Source organism: Pimephales promelas, chromosome 11 (genome assembly GCF_988280905.1).
Source record: "Pimephales promelas chromosome 11, fPimPro1.hap1.1, whole genome shotgun sequence".
NCBI lineage: Eukaryota > Metazoa > Chordata > Actinopteri > Cypriniformes > Leuciscidae > Pimephales > Pimephales promelas.
This window is the reverse complement of record NC_142779.1, coordinates 235001-254063: the sequence shown is the minus strand read 5'-3', so window position 1 is coordinate 254063 and position 19063 is coordinate 235001. Positions and strand designations below refer to the sequence as shown.

Here is a 19063-nt window from a genome sequence, read left to right as displayed (position 1 = left end):
TGCTGACAACAAACCACCTTTCAGCAAATAATACTCAGCGGATTATTATAAGAACGATTAATTATTATAAGAATAATTATTATAATAATTATTTATTACAGGAAAACAATAATTACAATCATCAACAACATAACATACAAATACAAAATACCTATGTGTGTTATGTGTTGTTCTCTCGGTGAACAGCAGGCGGCGGTGGCGCGCGCAGTGCCCGCTGGCGAGAACGCGCAGAAGAAAGAGACTGTGACGCGAGTTATGAGCGACGCCGCGAGCTGAAGGACGGCGACTGTGGATTATTAATATTATTATATTAATGTTTTGAGTGAGTGGATCTATAGTTCGCGGTGAGTGATCGCATGTTCTTCTGTCTGCTAGAGAGAGATTTATTTGTTATGTATATTATTAATTATTAAACAGGGTTTCCAACTCTCACGCTTTTGGCGTAAGAGACACACACGCTCTCAGTAAATCTCACATATGAGAATATGAGATATGATATGAGATCAGAAACTAAAGTCTCCGACACGGATCAGTTCCACACAGCCAGCGCTGTCAGTCTGGATCAGGACACAGGGATTGCAGGGAAACATTGTAGTATAGAGTGCATTGATTGTTAAACGCATTGACTATTTTGTAATTAAAAACATGTTCAATGTTTTAACTTAATAATATTTATGAACTATTTTGAGTAGATCTTTCGTAACTAAATACTGTTTGTACGTTAATTATGGTCCATTAATGACAACTTAAAAAAATATGATTAAAAATCATATTTTTCTAATATTTATTATTATTATTTATATTAAAAGCAGTATAGTATTTAAGGCTAAAATTGAGAAAATTGTTTAAAATGTGGAAAATTAGAGTCATTTTGTGGCCAGAAAAATAATACTTTCCATGTGTAATGCCACGGTTGGCCACTAGGTGTGGCTCTTTCATAAACACACACACATCCAGTCGAGTTGCTCTGAGTATTGCAGATCATAACTCCGGTTTTGCATTTGAATTACATATTTAAACATGATCAAATACTGTATTTTTCACATGATTAAGTTAGAAAAGTTAATAATTAGTTGGCAACCCTGTGTACATGCATGATTGGAAATGCTGTGGCAATCGCAGCGGTAGTGATCATCAGTGATGAATCATCGACAGTTATGGTCCCATCACTGCACTCATCATGTTGGCGTGTAATCTGCGCTGCAGTTATTAACTAGAAAAATTGCATTTCCTGCGGAATATGCGTGTGAATGCTTCAAAAGCTGAACTGAAATGCTTAAAAAAAAAAAATATTGCAGTTCAAACAACAGCAAAACAGAGCAAAAAAGAAAAAAAAGCTTAATTCAAATGCATTTAATAAGCTGAAATGCAAAACAAGATCCAAAAATTGTAGAAAACTACAAGTTTACTTAGAGAGGTAAAGAGAGGTAGAGATGTAGACACAGAGGTAAAGAAATATAGGGGTAGAGAAAGAGACAGAGGTAGAGAAGTAAAGGAGTACAAAAAAGAAAGGTAGAGAAAGACAGGGGGTAGGTAGAAAGAAAGAAAGAAAGAAAGAAAGAAAGAAAGAAAGAAAGAAAGAAAGAAAGAAAGAAAGAAAGAAAGAAAAGAATTAGTTAGAAAGAAAAATGGATTTAAAAGAAAGAAAGAAAGAAAGAAAGAAAGAAAGAAAGGATTAGTGAGAAAGAAAGGATTAGTGAGAGAGAAAGAAAGAAAGGATTAGTTAGTTAGAAAGAAAGAAAGAAAGAAAGAAAGAAAGAAATATGGATTAGAAAGAAAGAAAGAATTAGTTAGAAAGAAAGATGGATTTGAAAGAAAGAAAGAAAGAATTAGTGAGAAAGAAAGGATTAGTTAGTTAGAAAGAAAGATGGATTTGATAGATAGATAGATAGATAGATAGATAGATAGATAGATAGATAGATAGATAGATAGATAGATAGATAGATAGATAGATAGATGGATGGATGGATGGATGGATGGATTGATTATTAGAAAGAAAGAAAGAAAGAAAGAAAGAAAGATGGATTAGGTAGAAAGAAAGAAAGAAAGAAAGAAAGAAAGAAAGAAAGAAAGAAAGAAAGAAAGAAAGAAAGAAAAAAGAAAGAAAGAAAGAAAGAAAGAAAGAAAGAAAGATGAATTAGGTAGAAAGAAAGAAAGAAAGAAAGAAAGAAAGAAAGAAAGAAAGAAAGAAAGAAAGAAAGAAAGAAAGAAAGAAGGATTAGGTAGAAAGGAAGAAAGAAAGATGGATTAGGTAGAAAGAAAGAAAGATAGATAGATAGATAGATAGATAGATAGATAGATAGATAGATAGATAGATAGATAGATAGATAGATAGATAGATAGATAGATAAATAGATAGATTATTCAAAATAAAGAAAGAAAGAAAGAAAGATAAAAAGAAAGAAAGATTAGTTAGAAAGAAATATGGATTTGAAAGAAAGAAAGAAAGAAAGAAAGAAAGGATTAGTAAGAAAGAAATATGAATTTGAAAGAAAGAAAGAAAGAAAGAAAGAAAGAAAGAAAGAAAGAAAGAAAGAAAGAAAGAAAGAAAGAAAGATTAGGTAGAAAGAAAGAAAGAAAGAAAGATAGATAGATAGATAGATAGATAGATAGATAGATAGATAGATAGATAGATAGATAGATAGATAGATAGATAGATAGATTATTAGAAATAAAGAAAAAAGAAAGAAAGAAAGAAAAATAGATAGATACACAGATAGATACATACATAGTCTATACATAGATAGATAGATCATTTGGACACAGAAAGTCAAATAGTTAAGACAGGCAGATGGATAGAAGAGGATAAAAGGAAGAGTAGAAAGGAGAAGAGATTATGAAAGGAGGGTAGAATAGGAGGACAGGAGGAGTAGAGGATTGGAGGAGGAGAAGAGGAGGGAAGAGAGAGGGAGAACAGGAGAAGTAGAGGCATAAATGCAACAAAAACTTGTAGTATCCTTCAGAAAAGAGCTGAGTGACTTTCCACCAATCAGAACACAGGACCAGTTATGTGTGTCTCCCTTTGATCTTTGCTAATCAGCATCACCTGTGCAATCAGCTTTCCTATTTAGACAGAGGCCAAAATTGCTGATACTTGGCCTCGAACAAACCTCAATAGAGACAAAACTATAGGTTGTATTGGCGAAATGACCTGACCGTGAGCGAGACAAGGCCTTTGTGAACGATGTGATGTATTTTTTTTGTGGATAGAGTTAAAAAAAGGGACCACTTTGGCAAGTTAAAAAACTGGTTTGTATTGCTCTGATCACAAAAGTTTGACCTGAATTTATAATTGCTGCCAATGGAGGAATGTCTGTCACTCTTGTCCTTTGGAAGGACACAGTGAAAAAACTATAAGTCCCAGGGATTTACTAAACACATGAGAGGAACCACAACAAAAATACCTACGTTTCAAGTATAATTTTATGCCCAAAGAGTGAAAATTGTGGCCAGGCCAGCGATTTAAAAATTATTTTTTAGCATTAGGTTTCAAGCTGGCTCACTCTAGCACGTGCTCTAGCTCTGAACAGTCTCTCTCATTCACTCCCATTATAATTTCAGAAACGGGTTGAAAAACATCATGAGACTAAAGTAGAGATTGTGAAAAAAGTATAATAGATATCAAAAAGTTGAATACAACTTTAATAGCTTACAAATTTCTCAACATTTTAAAGTTTAAATGACAGAAATAGCTGAAAGTATGCAGAAGTTGTAGGCTTTGAAAGCAGACGGAGCATAAAACAGAATTTGAAGAATTCTCCATTGACTTCCATGTTAAAAAATATGCACAAAAAGTTTAATAATTTAAAAATTATAAAGGTTATAAAAAAGAAAAGTAATAGCACACATGTCCTTGAAAAGCTGCACATTTTGATACTTGAATGGTTTTTGTAGCACAAAGTAGAGAGGAGAAGAAAGCGACCGAAAAACGTACGGAAGAATACGGAATAATAATAATAAGAAAGATTTGGATTTCAAGAGTGTGAATGCTTGAAGCATTCACACTAATTATGACCTGCAGCTATTAATTATGATCTGCGTTCGTGCTTGTTTCTGCGCTGTTCAGATTGAGGATGAGCGTCGGTCTGCTGTCACGCGCACTGAGCGCGCTCTCTGTGTCGCGCGCCGCCTCGTCACCTCAGGTCAGATCTCCATCCTCCTCTCCATCACACATTACCTGTCATCACGTCAGCTGATCACTAATCACGTGCTTCACTTAGATCGCGAGTGTGTCCGCGGCTCTGACCGGAAATCGCGGCTTCATGACGAGCGCATGTGTGTGTCAGAACCGGAGCCTGTGGAAACAGAGAGAGAAGTACACCGTGCGACCGATCGGCATGAAGAAGACCGGGGGACGAGATTACACAGGTCACACACACACACACACACACACACACACACACACAGTCACTCTTTAATACACACACACACACTCTGACGGACGGTGTCTGTGCTGCAGGGAGGATCGTGACTCACGGTATCGGCGGCGGACACAAGCAGCGTTACCGTATGATCGACTTCCAGCGTCTGCGCTACGAGCCGGGCCGCGAGGACCAGCCCATCGTGGAGAAGGTGGTGGAGGTGCGGTACGACCCCTGCAGGTCAGTGTGTGTGTGTGTGTGTGTGTGTGTGTGTGTGTGTGTGTGTGTGTGTGTGTGTGTGAATAATAAAAGGCCCCGGCTGACGCGTGTCCTCGTGCGCACAGATCTGCTGACATCGCGCTGGTCGCCGGCGGCAGCCGCAAGCGCTGGATCATCGCCACGGAGACCATGGAGGCGGGAGACGTGATCCGGTCGTCCAGCGCCATCGGACGCATGGCGGTTCTGGCCAAAGAGGGAGACTCGCACCCGCTCGGGGCTCTGCCCATCGGCACACTCGTCAACAACCTGGAGCTGCGGCCCGGCAGAGGAGCTCAGTACATCCGCGCCGCAGGTCCGACACACACACACACACACACACACACACACGCACACACACACACACACACACACACACACCCAGTCTCACACACACACTGACTGTGACTCTGGTGTGCAGGGACCTGTGGGGTGTTGCTGAGGAAGGTCAACGGCACAGCCATCGTCCAGCTGCCGTCCAAACACCAGATCCAGGTGAGCAGAGACTGGTACGGGTCTCCAGAACCCTGTCGCCGTGAGCTGTGTGTGTGTGTGTGTGTGTGTGTGTATAGGGTCAGTGTTTATCTAGTTTGCTCGTGGTCAGTGTCAGCAGAGTGTGTGTGTGACGTGTGTGTGTGTGTGTGCTGTTGCTCTCAGGTGTTGGAGACGTGTGTGGCCACAGTGGGCCGAGTGTCTAACGTGGACCACAACAAGCGCATCATCGGGAAGGCGGGTCGGAACCGCTGGCTGGGCATCCGGCCCTCGAGCGGCCGCTGGCAGAGGAAGGGCGGCTGGGCCGGGCGCAAGATCAGACGCCTGCCGCCCATCAAGAGCTTCGTCACGCCCGCGCAATAAACTGAGCGTCGCAATAACACACCTGTGTCACGGGTCATGTCTATTCACACACACACACACACACCTGTGTCTCGGGTCATGTCTATTCACACACACACACACACACACACACACACACACCTGTGTCACGTCACGTCTGTTCACACACACACACACACACACGTGTCACGTCACGTCTGTTCACACACACACACACACACACACACCTGTCACGTCTGTTCACACACACACACACACACACATGTGTTTTGGGTCATGTCTGTTCACACACACACACACACACACACACCTGTGTTTTGGGTCATGTCTGTTCACAAACACACACACACACACACACTCCTTGTGTGGTTAAATCTCTTTATTAAACACGCTGTGTGTGTAAGCATGGAAAGCAATGTTATAAACTGAGATGATTGTCCAGAGCAGGCAGTTGTCCGCGTGTGTGAACGAGCTGTTGTGCAGATGAGCGTCTGAAACACTGGCGAGTTCTGGAGAGATCATGTCTCACACACACACACACACACACACACACACACACAATCCCTTCAGGAAGTGATGTAAGAGCTCACAGTGAACTCACCCAGAGATCCTCATTATTCCCTCAGAACACACAAACCGGTCCCGTGACCCTTGACAGATGACCTCTGGGAGAACGCTGGGGACCAAACACACACTGGACCCCACTGACTGTCATTATATGCACAAACACACACTGAAAGGGGTCCGGTTCGGGAGGCAGAGTGAAGGATGACCTTTAGTGTGTCCAGATCTCGGTGTCCCGCAGGAAGCCGCTGCCCTGAAGTGTTCGTTACAGGAAGTGCTGAGCATCCATACATTCATCAGCACACACGACTGAACGAGTACACACACACACACACACACAGATAAACACACATGTGCGCTGCAGACGGCTCAGATCTGAGGACTCAATCTCCCATGATGCTTCAGACCGCTCCTGTCACTCATAAACTGCAGCTTGTGCTTTTATGAAACAGCAAAATATGGCTTGTCAAAATTACACACGGCCTTTCATTCCTGTCAGACTCCCATGAGGTCTGATCACATGACACTGGTGGAGCACGAGTGTGTGTGTGTGATGGACAACGGGTCACGTTCACACCAACAACAATAACTGTTCAGATCATATACTTCTGCTGTTTAGAAGCGCTTCTGTCGCTTTAAATGCTCGGGGTCCTAAAGCACGGTGGATTCTGATTGGCTGTCAGTGTTTCTGTGCTTCATCAGCTGGATGATGTCACTCTGAAAGTGATTCCGGATCGTTCTTCTGGACCTGGTGTGAACGGCCGGTTTGTGTCATGTGACGGTCATGTGACGCTCTCGGGTATCAGTGCAGGAACTCTTCGTCTGTCCACAGTGTGTGTGTGTGTGTGTTTGTGTGCTTTAAAAGGCAGGTTCAGTTTAGTGTTTCAAATTCATTGTGCAACTAAAAAATATCACAGACACAAACAGCTTTAACATCTGGGGTACAAAACATCCATTTAAATTCACAGCAAAACACCTCGACCTCGACACGACCTCTCGACACACACGTCCAGGACCCGTCCCATCATGCATTATTCCACACAGGATTTCACAGAAATTATAAAGTAGCAGAAACAACAGAAAGTGCTCGACGTTTGCCGTCTCCGTCCAGTTCATCAATGCCTCAAAATAGATATATTCATATAAAATATCAAACACACACACACACACACAACGCTAGACAGGAACTGGAGACAGTCAGGTTTCCATGGGAAACTCGTCAGTGAACGTGTAGTGTCACACACACACACACACACACACGCGGCCGCAGGACGTCACGCGGGTTTGCTGTAGCCGAACACACCGACGGGGAAGTGCTTGACGTGAGTCGGCCACTGGGCGGCCAGCTGGAAGAACTTCACATCGTTCCACTCCACGCCGTCGATCGACACTGAAACACACAAATCAAAATATTAGATATTATTATTACTAAGGGCCTGAGCATTTATTCTGTTTTTGAGCAGTTTTTTCCAATAGAAATGTGTTAAATTCCCTAATTAATTCTTTAAATGCCTTTTCCTCAAAATGGGTTTTTGTCATTCTCCAGGACAGATATCTCAGCCTGAGTCCACACTCTCCAGATATAAACACCACACTCTCCAGATATACACTCAGCAGTGCTCTGGAGATATCTGTTAATAAATCATGCCTGGCCTGATTTATGTGACATTTTAATAAAAAAATATGGCCAAAATTGTTTTTTAAGGGTATGGACATTTAGATTTCCCTCGGGAATGAAAGCATAAATCTGGAAATCCCTCTGAACTTTTTTCCATCTTCTGTGTAAACACCTGGCTACTGAAAATATATGCAAACTTGTACATATTTAATGAGATAATGCCTAATTTGCATAATTAAACATACAGATTTCAAAAACGTATAATACATTGTTTATGTACTTGTGTAAGTAATCCACTGAGGAAGTTTCATGGTCTTTAAAATCTGTCCCGTATTCACCTGCAGTGTCTCGCCTTAATGGACAGAGTGTGTGTGTGTGTGTGTGTGTGTGTGTGCTGCACCTCTGAGCATGGTGTGCTGGTGTTTGGCCGTACAGATGAGCCGGCTGATGCCGTCGATCACCTGACTCTTAGAGTCCACATCCTTCTCCTTCAGCTTCTTACTCAGGAAAATCACTGCAACACAAGAACACACACACACACACACACACACACACACACACACACACACACTGATCCTGATGGACAGAACGAGAGAAACACGCGGTGTGTGTGTGTACGTGTGTGTGTGGATCGGAACCTTTCTTGTTCTTCTCTCTGGTGACGACGGTCATGGCCATGCAGTGTGTGGGGCTGGTGTCGCCCCCGCTGGGCAAGCGGCTGACCTGCAGCGAGCGGAAGTTGCTCTTCAGTGTGTTCTTCACGTCACGCTTCTCACACTCACGCCGCTTCTCCCCGCTCGGCCACGTCCAGTAGTCCACCTGCAGACCCATCAGCTCTCCACCCGTGCACGGGGACCTGCACACACACGCACACACACACACACACACAGTGAGTGTCATGAAGCCAGTGAAGGACTGGTACAGTATGCTGACTTTGGTGTGTAATGTGACCCAGATTCACTCAAACACACACACGTGTTGCTCATGTCATGTGACGGGATGATGTCATACCCCACTCCGGTGAAAACGGCACATGTGGAGGGTGAGGGGGGCGGAGTCACACACATCTCCTTCCCGTAGGGCGTGGGCGAGGACACGACACCCGCATTCACGGCATCATCAGAGTCCACTGCGCACACACACACACACACAGGAGAACACACACTTACACCGTCTGCGGACCGCTGTGCCTCACACACTCACGAACCCTGGGAGTGTTTGATGACCCACATACGGGAGAGTCGATGCGGCCCGACTCACGCTGGGAGATCTATTAATGAGCGCGAGCGCAGGGCAGATGACCTCATTTCCTGAGGACCAGACCACCTGACTGATGACATCAGAGAACACACACACACACACACACACAGGAGCACTGCGGAACACTAAGAGGACGGTGGACTCACTCAGATTAGGTGTGCGTTCCATTCGACAGGGTCCCTACGCAGTGTTCACTGCGCTCCCTACTCCCTGAACACGGTATATCAGTTGAAGTGGACTTCACTGACTTCCTGTGAAGTGATGTATCGATGTTCCCTTATTCCCTATGCCGTTTGCAGTGCCCTTCGAACTGAACATGTTCGTTCCCTTCAAATTGGAATCTCACTTAAGATGGCGAAATACCCTGTGAAGTCCACTTCGCAGTCCACTTACGGTCGAATGGAACGCACCTTAGGGCTATACTGCTGTGCATTACAGGCTTGTCACGCTAGTACACTTGAGTTTGAAGCGGCGTCGGCCTCTCTCTCCTGTCGGACACACGGAGACGCTTCTAGCAAACACAGCACAGCTCTGAACACACACTCCGGCGGATCGACTGAGACGGCAGCTCTCGTGTTGTAGTGCGACTGAAAACTGTGACGTGAGTTTATTGAACCCATAGATGTTAATGAGTTCACACACTCTCCACATCACAGATGACACACACTCGCGGCGCCTGCGGTCCGGCTTCAGCTTTGGGCCGAACACATAACGCTGAGTGAGCGTCAGACACTCGGATGAATGTAATGATCTGACAGAAGAGCTGCGCGAGAACTTTATTATCTCTCGTCTCAGACAGACAGCTCTGGTGAGTGTTCACGTGTCCGGGACTTCGGCGGTTCTGATGTTTGTGTGTGGATGAGAACCGTTGAATTAGCCTGAACGCTAGTGTGGGCAAGGAGCGGATTAATGTAGACGTAGCCTAAGATTCAGGGAAGAAAATCAGCGATTCCCTCCAGGCCAAACCCACAACATGACCACCCATAAACTCAACATCTGAACAAAAGTCGGTCCGGCTCCGCATGTTCCGGTCTGAGGAACTCACCCGATGTGGACAGACTGTGCTCCACGATGCCCACCTTCACCACCTGACGGGCGACACAACCGTTAGCCTCGGCTACACACACATCATCATCATCATCATCATGTGACATCTGCAGCCTTACCCCGATGAACGGCACAAACTTCTGACACGAGTCTTCATCCGGACTGAGAGAGAGAGAGAGAGAGAGAGAGAGAGAGAGAGGTTATAAAACTGCAGCAAACCACATGTCTGACCGGTGAGATGAACATCACGATGAGATGAGCACAGCAGAAACACACACACACACACACACACACACACACGTGACCAGAGCGTCTGACCACAGGATGATCATCACGGAGGTCACACAACAGAACCATGAGGACGCCGGATCTGCAGCACTGATGACACACACACACACACACACACACGGTCATGTGACTGGAGATGGACAAATCAAATGCAGAGATGGAACAATAGAGGTCAGAGGTCAGATACCTGATGTAAAAATCAAAATACAAACTCCTCTTCCTTGGAATGCAAACGCAAGATGAGAAGAAATGAGGACATAAGTGTTCATTATAATAATAATAATAATAATAATAATAATGACGAGTCTGTCAGAGGATGCGCATAATAAAGATAAAAATAAAACAAGCAATGCCTCATTCCTGAGAATCAGAAGAGTGTGTGTTTCACACTATTAGAAGCTGTCACTGTTACGCTGTAATTATATTGAAGAACTGAGTAATATTAATTAAGCGACTGCATGTGCTCACGTTAAGGTCATGGGTCGTCATGTGATTAATCATAATTTACTGTTATTCTGTTTCAGCAGAGGGGGCGTGGCCTGATACACACCTGATGTACATTCAGGTTGAAGATAGAAAAACATGTACACACACACACTCGCACACTCACACACACACACACACACACACCTCTTCTGTCTGTAGGTGAGCATGGCCTCAGAGATGGGAAACTGATGAGACACATTCGCTCCAGCGAGATACTGAATAATCCGTCCAGCGACATCAACGGAGTCTGTGGAGGCACACACACACACGCACACACACACACACACACACACACGCACACACACACACACGCACATCAAGAGTTAGCAGCAGCACTTCAGCTCATCTGCATATTTGGGTCAAACTGTAATGAACATATGATGAACCTGTGGCAGTGAGGGCTGATGGGATACGAGTGTGAGTCTGAAACACACACACACACACACACACACCTGCGCTGGGAGGCTCTGCCCGGCAGAACAGCTCCCTCCACGACGGCTCCATGAACAAACTGCTGAACTTGCAGTCGAAGGACGACACACACTTGGCGAGAGGATGCAAACCTGACAAACACACACACAGGTCGTGTGTAAAACTCGTTATGCGAAACCCTGAAACCAGCTGACATGACATCAGCGCCGCCTCACCGATCGGGATGACCAGGAAGCGGATGTAGCTCAGCCAATCAGGAGTCTTGTTGGCCAGTTGCTCCACGAAGAAGCGCAGCACTGTGCTGAGATAGCCCTGATCCCCGGCCACGCCCACCTTCACTGTGGGCGGAGTCTGGGCGTTACAGTTACAGCTGCAGGAGGGAGGAGTCACATGACACGGGAGGAGGAGTCACATGAGTCTCATACGAGAACTACAGGCACAACGATAAATATGAGGATAACTATAACTACAATAAATAAAACAGTAACTGTAGTAACTATAACTATATTGATAAATATATAATACATATATTAACTATAACTATCATATATATATAATAAATATATGAACTATTACAATGACTTTATTAGTGTCCAAACCAGAAGATAATGTTCTATTTATAAAAAACGTTTTCTTTAAAGCAGGATGGATTCTGACCGAGTGTGTGTGTTAGAGTGTGTGTGTTAGAGTGTGTGTGTGTGTGTGTGTTCAGTGAGTGTTGTGAGGATGGTATCACACTGACAGCTGTAGATGCTCAAGACTCGTGATAATGAAGCGCTGCGACGATCAGAGGCACTCAGATGCGCACAGAAACAGTGTATTTATAGAGCTGTGTGTGTGTGTGTGTGTGTGTGTGTGTGTGTGTGGTCACTCACAATCTCTGTATGCGCGTGACGATGGTGTTGAACGCTGCCTGGACGTCGGCAGGAGAGCAGGTGGACACGATGGGCTGAGTGTGTTTCTGCAGCCGCTCCGACACATACTGAACAACACACACACACACACACACACACACACCTCAGCTGAAACACACCTGCACTCACACACTGACAATGAGAGTGTGTGAAGCCAATACACACCAACATAAATGCTCATAAACACACCTGTAATTTGATTTATGGACAGTAATGAATAATTATTATGAGGAGCTACACCATTCAGGGTTACATCACACACACACACACACACACACACACACACACACACACACACACCTGCCCCTGCCAGTCCACTGTGTTGATGAGGATGATGTTCTCCGGGAGCCTCTCGTCTGAGATCAGGATCTGATTGAGCTGATCATACACTGATTTCCTGGGCACCTGAACGACACACACACACACACACACACACACACACACACACACACGACTCACGCTCGTCAGTCTCACAGCATCTCTCCAGATAACAGCAGATTACAGTCACAGAGAGGGTTCTACAGCAGATCTACAATAGAGTTATTGTCCAGATAAAGTTAGTTTTGATTGATTCAGTTCTGTTATAAAGATCATTAGTGATTAACGAACACCACACCGCTCGACTGAACACAGAAACTATAGTGTGTGTTCTGGACGTTCATCCGCACACAGCAGCGTTTGCAGGACACCGGTGCCATCGGTTTATCAAAGCTTCAAAAGGTTTCAGTGTTAATTTGGTAATTATTTAATCAAAAAATAAATAAAGTTAGTGTAGGCCTATTTTATGTTTATTCTTTATATTATTTGATAGTGTTTGTCTGTTGTTGCTGTCAGAAATGCTGCCGGCTCTGTTGTTGATCTGTTCTGCTGTTCTTCTTATCAGTTAACGGTTAATACTCGGATAACGAGATGTTAAATGAATGATCAGATCGATGACATTAGAGAAATAACTATCCACTCACGTCTCCTGCGCCTGATCTATCCCAGAATGCAGTGTGATCTCAGAGACGCACCTGTGTGTTGAACTCGCTGTCCGCGCTGGCTCGAGAGTTCTGCCGGTCCTTCACGGACGAGCTGCGCGTGCGCCGATGGACCCTGTGCTCCGCTTTACTGCACACACACACACACACACACATCACTACACATCTCCACATTAAGCGTCCCTCAGGGAAGTAATGCGTTCAGTCGCTTGTCCGAGTTAAAAATAGGATTTCTTTGTGTTGTAAATACAGTTTATTCTAAAGCAATATTCTCATCAGTGTTCAGTCAGCTTTGACATATTTTAAATTGTATATTTGTGATAATTTTACCTTTAATCTAATTAAATATGTGCTTTATCTTTTATTTTAAATTCTTAAATTTGATTTTGATAAATTAAATTACAATCATAAGACACTATAGGGCTGTTACCAATCAAATAAATCACTTACACTGAAAAACTACTGTTATAAGATTATTTTAAATATCTTTTTTGAATATACAAATAAGAAAAGTTGGAAAGAATGATACTCTAAACAAAACTAAACCGGCAGTAGGGGCCGGTCTTAATGAGTGAGTCATTGAGTCGTTTATCCAAACGATTCGTTCAAACGTCTGATTCGTTCGCAGACGCGCTGTGGTTCAGTGGTGATGTGTGGAACTAATTTCACTGAAATAGAAGAAAAACAGTCAATATTGCATCGTGACTTAATATTAATCATGAAATCAGTGTCACATTTTCAATCGTGAGGGTTTTCAGAACAACCTTTTTACTGTCAGCGCCTCAGCGAACATTATATATTATTATTATTCACTATCAATCGCTGCTTACACTAAATAAATGCAGAATCATTCAGAGTTTTGGTGATTCTCTATTTATTTTATTATTGCAGTTTTACTCAGGCCAGTTTCCCGCTCGGGGTCAGGCTCGTGTGCCGGAGTGTGTGAGCCGTACCCGGGGCTCGTGTGCCGGAGTGTGTGAGCCGTACCCGGGGCTCGTGTGCCGGAGTGTGTGAGCCGTACCTGGGGCTCGTGTGCCGGAGTGTGTGAGCCGTACCCGGGGCTCGTGTGCCGGAGTGTGTGAGCCGTACCTGGGGCTCGTGTGCCGGAGTGTGTGAGCCGTACCTGGGGCTCGTGTGCCGGAGTGTGTGAGCCGTACCCGGGGCTCGTGTGCCGGAGTGTGTGAGCCGTACCTGGGGCTCGTGTGCCGGAGTGTGTGAGCTGTACCTGGGGCTCGTGTGCCGGAGTGTGTGAGCCGTACCTGGGGCTCGTGTGCCGGAGTGTGTGAGCTGTACCTGGGGCTCGTGTGCCGGAGTGTGTGAGCCGTACCTGGGGCTCGTGTGCCGGAGTGTGTGAGCTGTACCTGGGGCTCGTGTGCCGGAGTGTGTGAGCCGTACCTGGGGCTCGTGTGCCGGAGTGTGTGAGCCGTACCTGGGGCTCGTGTGCCGGAGTGTGTGAGCCGTACCTGGGGCTCGTGTGCCGGAGTGTGTGAGCTGTACCTGGGGCTCGTGTGCCGGAGTGTGTGAGCTGTACCTGGGGCTCGTGTGCCGGAGTGTGTGAGCTGTACCTGGGGCTCGTGTGCCGGAGTGTGTGAGCTGTACCCGGGGCTCGTGTGCCGGAGTGTGTGAGCTGTACCTGGGGCTCGTGTGCCGGAGTGTGTGAGCCGTACCTGGGGCTCGTGTGCCGGAGTGTGTGAGCTGTACCTGGGGCTCGTGTGCCGGAGTGTGTGAGCCGTACCTGGGGCTCGTGTGCCGGAGTGTGTGAGCTGTACCTGGGGCTCGTGTGCCGGAGTGTGTGAGCCGTACCTGGGGCTCGTGTGCCGGAGTGTGTGAGCTGTACCTGGGGCTCGTGTGCCGGAGTGTGTGAGCCGTACCTGGGGCTCGTGTGCCGGAGTGTGTGAGCCGTACCTGGGGCTCGTGTGCCGGAGTGTGTGAGCCGTACCTGGGGCTCGTGTGCCGGAGTGTGTGAGCCGTACCCGGGGCTCGTGTGCCGGAGTGTGTGAGCTGTACCTGGGGCTCGTGTGCCGGAGTGTGTGAGCCGTACCTGGGGCTCGTGTGCCGGAGTGTGTGAGCCGTACCTGGGGCTCGTGTGCCGGAGTGTGTGAGCCGTACCTGGGGCTCGTGTGCCGGAGTGTGTGAGCTGTACCTGGGGCTCGTGTGCCGGAGTGTGTGAGCCGTACCTGGGGCTCGTGTGCCGGAGTGTGTGAGCCGTACCTGGGGCTCGTGTGCCGGAGTGTGTGAGCCGTACCTGGGGCTCGTGTGCCGGAGTGTGTGAGCCGTACCTGGGGCTCGTGTGCCGGAGTGTGTGAGCTGTACCTGGGGCTCGTGTGCCGGAGTGTGTGAGCCGTACCTGGGGCTCGTGTGCCGGAGTGTGTGAGCCGTACCTGGGGCTCGTGTGCCGGAGTGTGTGAGCCGTACCTGGGGCTCGTGTGCCGGAGTGTGTGAGCCGTACCTGGGGCTCGTGTGCCGGAGTGTGTGAGCCGTACCTGGGGCTCGTGTGCCGGAGTGTGTGAGCCGTACCTGGGGCTCGTGTGCCGGAGTGTGTGAGCCGTACCTGGGGCTCGTGTGCCGGAGTGTGTGAGCCGTACCTGGGGCTCGTGTGCCGGAGTGTGTGAGCTGTACCTGGGGCTCGTGTGCCGGAGTGTGTGAGCCGTACCTGGGGCTCGTGTGCCGGAGTGTGTGAGCCGTACCTGGGGCTCGTGTGCCGGAGTGTGTGAGCCGTACCTGGGGCTCGTGTGCCGGAGTGTGTGAGCCGTACCCGGGGCTCGTGTGCCGGAGTGTGTGAGCTGTACCTGGGGCTCGTGTGCCGGAGTGTGTGAGCCGTACCTGGGGCTCGTGTGCCGGAGTGTGTGAGCCGTACCTGGGGCTCGTGTGCCGAAGTGTGTGAGCCGTACCTGGGGCTCGTGTGCCGGAGTGTGTGAGCCGTACCCGGGGCTCGTGTGCCGGAGTGTGTGAGCTGTACCTGGGGCTCGTGTGCCGGAGTGTGTGAGCCGTACCTGGGGCTCGTGTGCCGGAGTGTGTGAGCCGTACCCGGGGCTCGTGTGCCGGAGTGTGTGAGCCGTACCTGGGGCTCGTGTGCCGGAGTGTGTGAGCTGTACCTGGGGCTCGTGTGCCGGAGTGTGTGAGCCGTACCTGGGGCTCGTGTGCCGGAGTGTGTGAGCTGTACCTGGGGCTCGTGTGCCGGAGTGTGTGAGCCGTACCCGGGGCTCGTGTGCCGGAGTGTGTGAGCTGTACCTGGGGCTCGTGTGCCGGAGTGTGTGAGCTGTACCTGGGGCTCGTGTGCCGGAGTGTGTGAGCTGTACCTGGGGCTCGTGTGCCGGAGTGTGTGAGCTGTACCTGGGGCTCGTGTGCCGGAGTGTGTGAGCCGTACCTGGGGCTCGTGTGCCGGAGTGTGTGAGCTGTACCTGGGGCTCGTGTGCCGGAGTGTGTGAGCTGTACCCGGGGCTCGTGTGCCGGAGTGTGTGAGCTGTACCTGGGGCTCGTGTGCCGGAGTGTGTGAGCTGTACCTGGGGCTCGTGTGCCGGAGTGTGTGAGCTGTACCTGGGGCTCGTGTGCCGGAGTGTGTGAGCTGTACCCGGGGCTCGTGTGCCGGAGTGTGTGAGCTGTACCTGGGGCTCGTGTGCCGGAGTGTGTGAGCCGTACCCGGGGCTCGTGTGCCGGAGTGTGTGAGCTGTACCTGGGGCTCGTGTGCCGGAGTGTGTGAGCCGTACCTGGGGCTCGTGTGCCGGAGTGTGTGAGCTGTACCTGGGGCTCGTGTGCCGGAGTGTGTGAGCCGTACCTGGGGCTCGTGTGCCGGAGTGTGTGAGCTGTACCTGGGGCTCGTGTGCCGGAGTGTGTGAGCCGTACCCGGGGCTCGTGTGCCGGAGTGTGTGAGCTGTACCTGGGGCTCGTGTGCCGGAGTGTGTGAGCTGTACCTGGGGCTCGTGTGCCGGAGTGTGTGAGCCGTACCTGGGGCTCGTGTGCCGGAGTGTGTGAGCTGTACCTGGGGCTCGTGTGCCGGAGTGTGTGAGCTGTACCTGGGGCTCGTGTGCCGGAGTGTGTGAGCTGTACCTGGGGCTCGTGTGCCGGAGTGTGTGAGCCGTACCTGGGGCTCGTGTGCCGGAGTGTGTGAGCTGTACCTGGGGCTCGTGTGCCGGAGTGTGTGAGCCGTACCTGGGGCTCGTGTGCCGGAGTGTGTGAGCCGTACCTGGGGCTCGTGTGCCGGAGTGTGTGAGCCGTACCTGGGGCTCGTGTGCCGGAGTGTGTGAGCCGTACCTGGGGCTCGTGTGCCGGAGTGTGTGAGCCGTACCTGGGGCTCGTGTGCCGGAGTGTGTGAGCTGTACCTGGGGCTCGTGTGCCGGAGTGTGTGAGCTGTACCTGGGGCTCGTGTGCCGGAGTGTGTGAGCCGTACCTGGGGCTCGTGTGCCGGAGTGTGTGAGCTGTACCTGGGGCTCGTGTGCCGGAGTGTGTGAGCTGTACCTGGGGCTCGTGTGCCGGAGTGTGTGAGCTGTACCTGGGGCTCGTGTGCCGGAGTGTGTGAGCCGTACCTGGGGCTCGTGTGCCGGAGTGTGTGAGCTGTACCTGGGGCTCGTGTGCCGGAGTGTGTGAGCCGTACCTGGGGCTCGTGTGCCGGAGTGTGTGAGCTGTACCCGGGGCTCGTGTGCCGGAGTGTGTGAGCCGTACCCGGGGCTCGTGTGCCGGAGTGTGTGAGCCGTACCTGGGGCTCGTGTGCCGGAGTGTGTGAGCTGTACCTGGGGCTCGTGTGCCGGAGTGTGTGAGCCGTACCTGGGGCTCGTGTGCCGGAGTGTGTGAGCCGTACCTGGGGCTCGTGTGCCGGAGTGTGTGAGCTGTACCTGGGGCTCGTGTGCCGGAGTGTGTGAGCTGTACCTGGGGCTCGTGTGCCGGAGTGTGTGAGCCGTACCTGGGGCTCGTGTGCCGGAGTGTGTGAGCTGTACCTGGGGCTCGTGTGCCGGAGTGTGTGAGCTGTACCTGGGGCTCGTGTGCCGGAGTGTGTGAGCTGTACCTGGGGCTCGTGTGCCGGAGTGTGTGAGCTGTACCCGGGGCTCGTGTGCCGGAGTGTGTGAGCCGTACCCGGGGCTCGTGTGCCGGAGTGTGTGAGCCGTACCTGGGGCTCGTGTGCCGGAGTGTGTGAGCCGTACCCGGGGCTCGTGTGCCGGAGTGTGTGAGCCGTACCCGGGGCTCGTGTGCCGGAGTGTGTGAGCCGTACCTGGGGCTCGTGTGCCGGAGTGTGTGAGCCGTACCTGGGGCTCGTGTGCCGGAGTGTGTGAGCCGTACCCGGGGCTCGTGTGCCGGAGTGTGTGAGCCGTACCTGGGGCTCGTGTGCCGGAGTGTGTGAGCCGTACCTGGGGCTCGTGTGCCGGAGTGTGTGAGCCGTACCCGGGGCTCGTGTGCCGGAGTGTGTGAGCCGTACCTGGGGCTCGTGTGCCGGAGTGTGTGAGCCGTACCCGGGGCTCGTGTGCCGAAGTGTGTGAGCCGTACCTGGGGCTCGTGTGCCGGAGTGTGTGAGCCGTACCCGGGGCTCGTGTGCCGGAGTGTGTGAGCTGTACCTGGGGCTCGTGTGCCGGAGTGTGTGAGCCGTACCCGGGGCTCGTGTGCCGGAGTGTGTGAGCCGTACCCGGGGCTCGTGTGCCGGAGTGTGTGAGCCGTACCTGGGGCTCGTGTGCCGAAGTGTGTGAGCCGTACCTGGGGCTCGTGTGCCGGAGTGTGTGAGCTGTACCTGGGGCTCGTGTGCCGGAGTGTGTGAGCCGTACCCGGGGCTCGTGTGCCGGAGTGTGTGAGCTGTACCTGGGGCTCGTGTGCCGGAGTGTGTGAGCCGTACCTGGGGCTCGTGTGCCGGAGTGTGTGAGCTGTACCTGGGGCTCGTGTGCCGGAGTGTGTGAGCTGTACCCGGGGCTCGTGTGCCGGAGTGTGTGAGCCGTACCCGGGGCTCGTGTGCCGGAGTGTGTGAGCCGTACCTGGGGCTCGTGTGCTTCTGGGAGTCAGTCCTGCAGAGTTTCCCACCGGAGCCGTTCAGTCGATCGCTGCTGC

The 19063-nt window shown here is 50.0% G+C and overlaps 2 protein-coding genes across 5 annotated transcripts in view; one reads left to right on the top strand and one right to left on the bottom strand.

Annotated features, from left to right (window-relative positions):
- Positions 1–198: 198 nt before the first annotated feature.
- mrpl2 (mitochondrial ribosomal protein L2) lies at positions 199–5490 on the top strand. Its single transcript, XM_039648578.2, has 7 exons — positions 199–344; positions 4067–4142; positions 4221–4368; positions 4460–4601; positions 4706–4932; positions 5038–5111; positions 5274–5490. Exons 2-7 carry the CDS (start codon positions 4074–4076, stop codon positions 5469–5471), a joined length of 858 nt encoding a protein of 285 aa, XP_039504512.2. The 5' UTR covers positions 199–344; positions 4067–4073; the 3' UTR covers positions 5472–5490.
- Positions 5491–5814: 324 nt separating this feature from the next.
- Positions 5815–19063, bottom strand: part of LOC120460670 (phosphofurin acidic cluster sorting protein 2) — a 25434-nt gene continuing 12185 nt past the window's right edge. For 2 of the 4 annotated variants that reach the window (XM_089116699.1, XM_089116700.1), the window contains exons 12-25: positions 18991–19063; positions 13073–13169; positions 12360–12464; positions 12021–12127; positions 11361–11515; positions 11166–11276; positions 10858–10960; positions 10415–10447; positions 10059–10101; positions 9938–9980; positions 8644–8761; positions 8271–8488; positions 8033–8146; positions 5816–7404 (exon numbers count right to left, since the gene is read on the bottom strand). The exon at positions 18991–19063 is cut by the window's right edge and continues 49 nt beyond it. In XM_089116699.1, the coding sequence (XP_088972825.1) occupies positions 7289–7404; positions 8033–8146; positions 8271–8488; positions 8644–8761; positions 9938–9980; positions 10059–10101; positions 10415–10447; positions 10858–10960; positions 11166–11276; positions 11361–11515; positions 12021–12127; positions 12360–12464; positions 13073–13169; positions 18991–19063 (1436 nt within the window). In that variant the 3' untranslated portion in view covers positions 5816–7288. Of the gene's footprint in view, positions 7405–8032; positions 8147–8270; positions 8489–8643; positions 8762–9937; positions 9981–10058; positions 10102–10414; positions 10448–10857; positions 10961–11165; positions 11277–11360; positions 11516–12020; positions 12128–12359; positions 12465–13072; positions 13170–18990 lie in introns of all 4 variants that reach the window. The other 2 variants (XM_089116702.1, XM_089116701.1) reach the window with 2 other exon arrangements.

Bases quoted from the DNA above. Each gene is read 5' to 3' on its own strand.
- mrpl2 (XM_039648578.2), top strand. From the start codon at position 4,074: ATGAGCGTCGGTCTGCTGTCACGCGCACTGAGCGCGCTCTCTGTGTCG. The intron at 4,369-4,459 runs GTCACACACACA...TCTGTGCTGCAG, and splicing joins CGGGGGACGAGATTACACAG to GGAGGATCGTGACTCACGGT. The intron at 4,602-4,705 runs GTCAGTGTGTGT...TCGTGCGCACAG, and splicing joins GTGCGGTACGACCCCTGCAG to ATCTGCTGACATCGCGCTGG.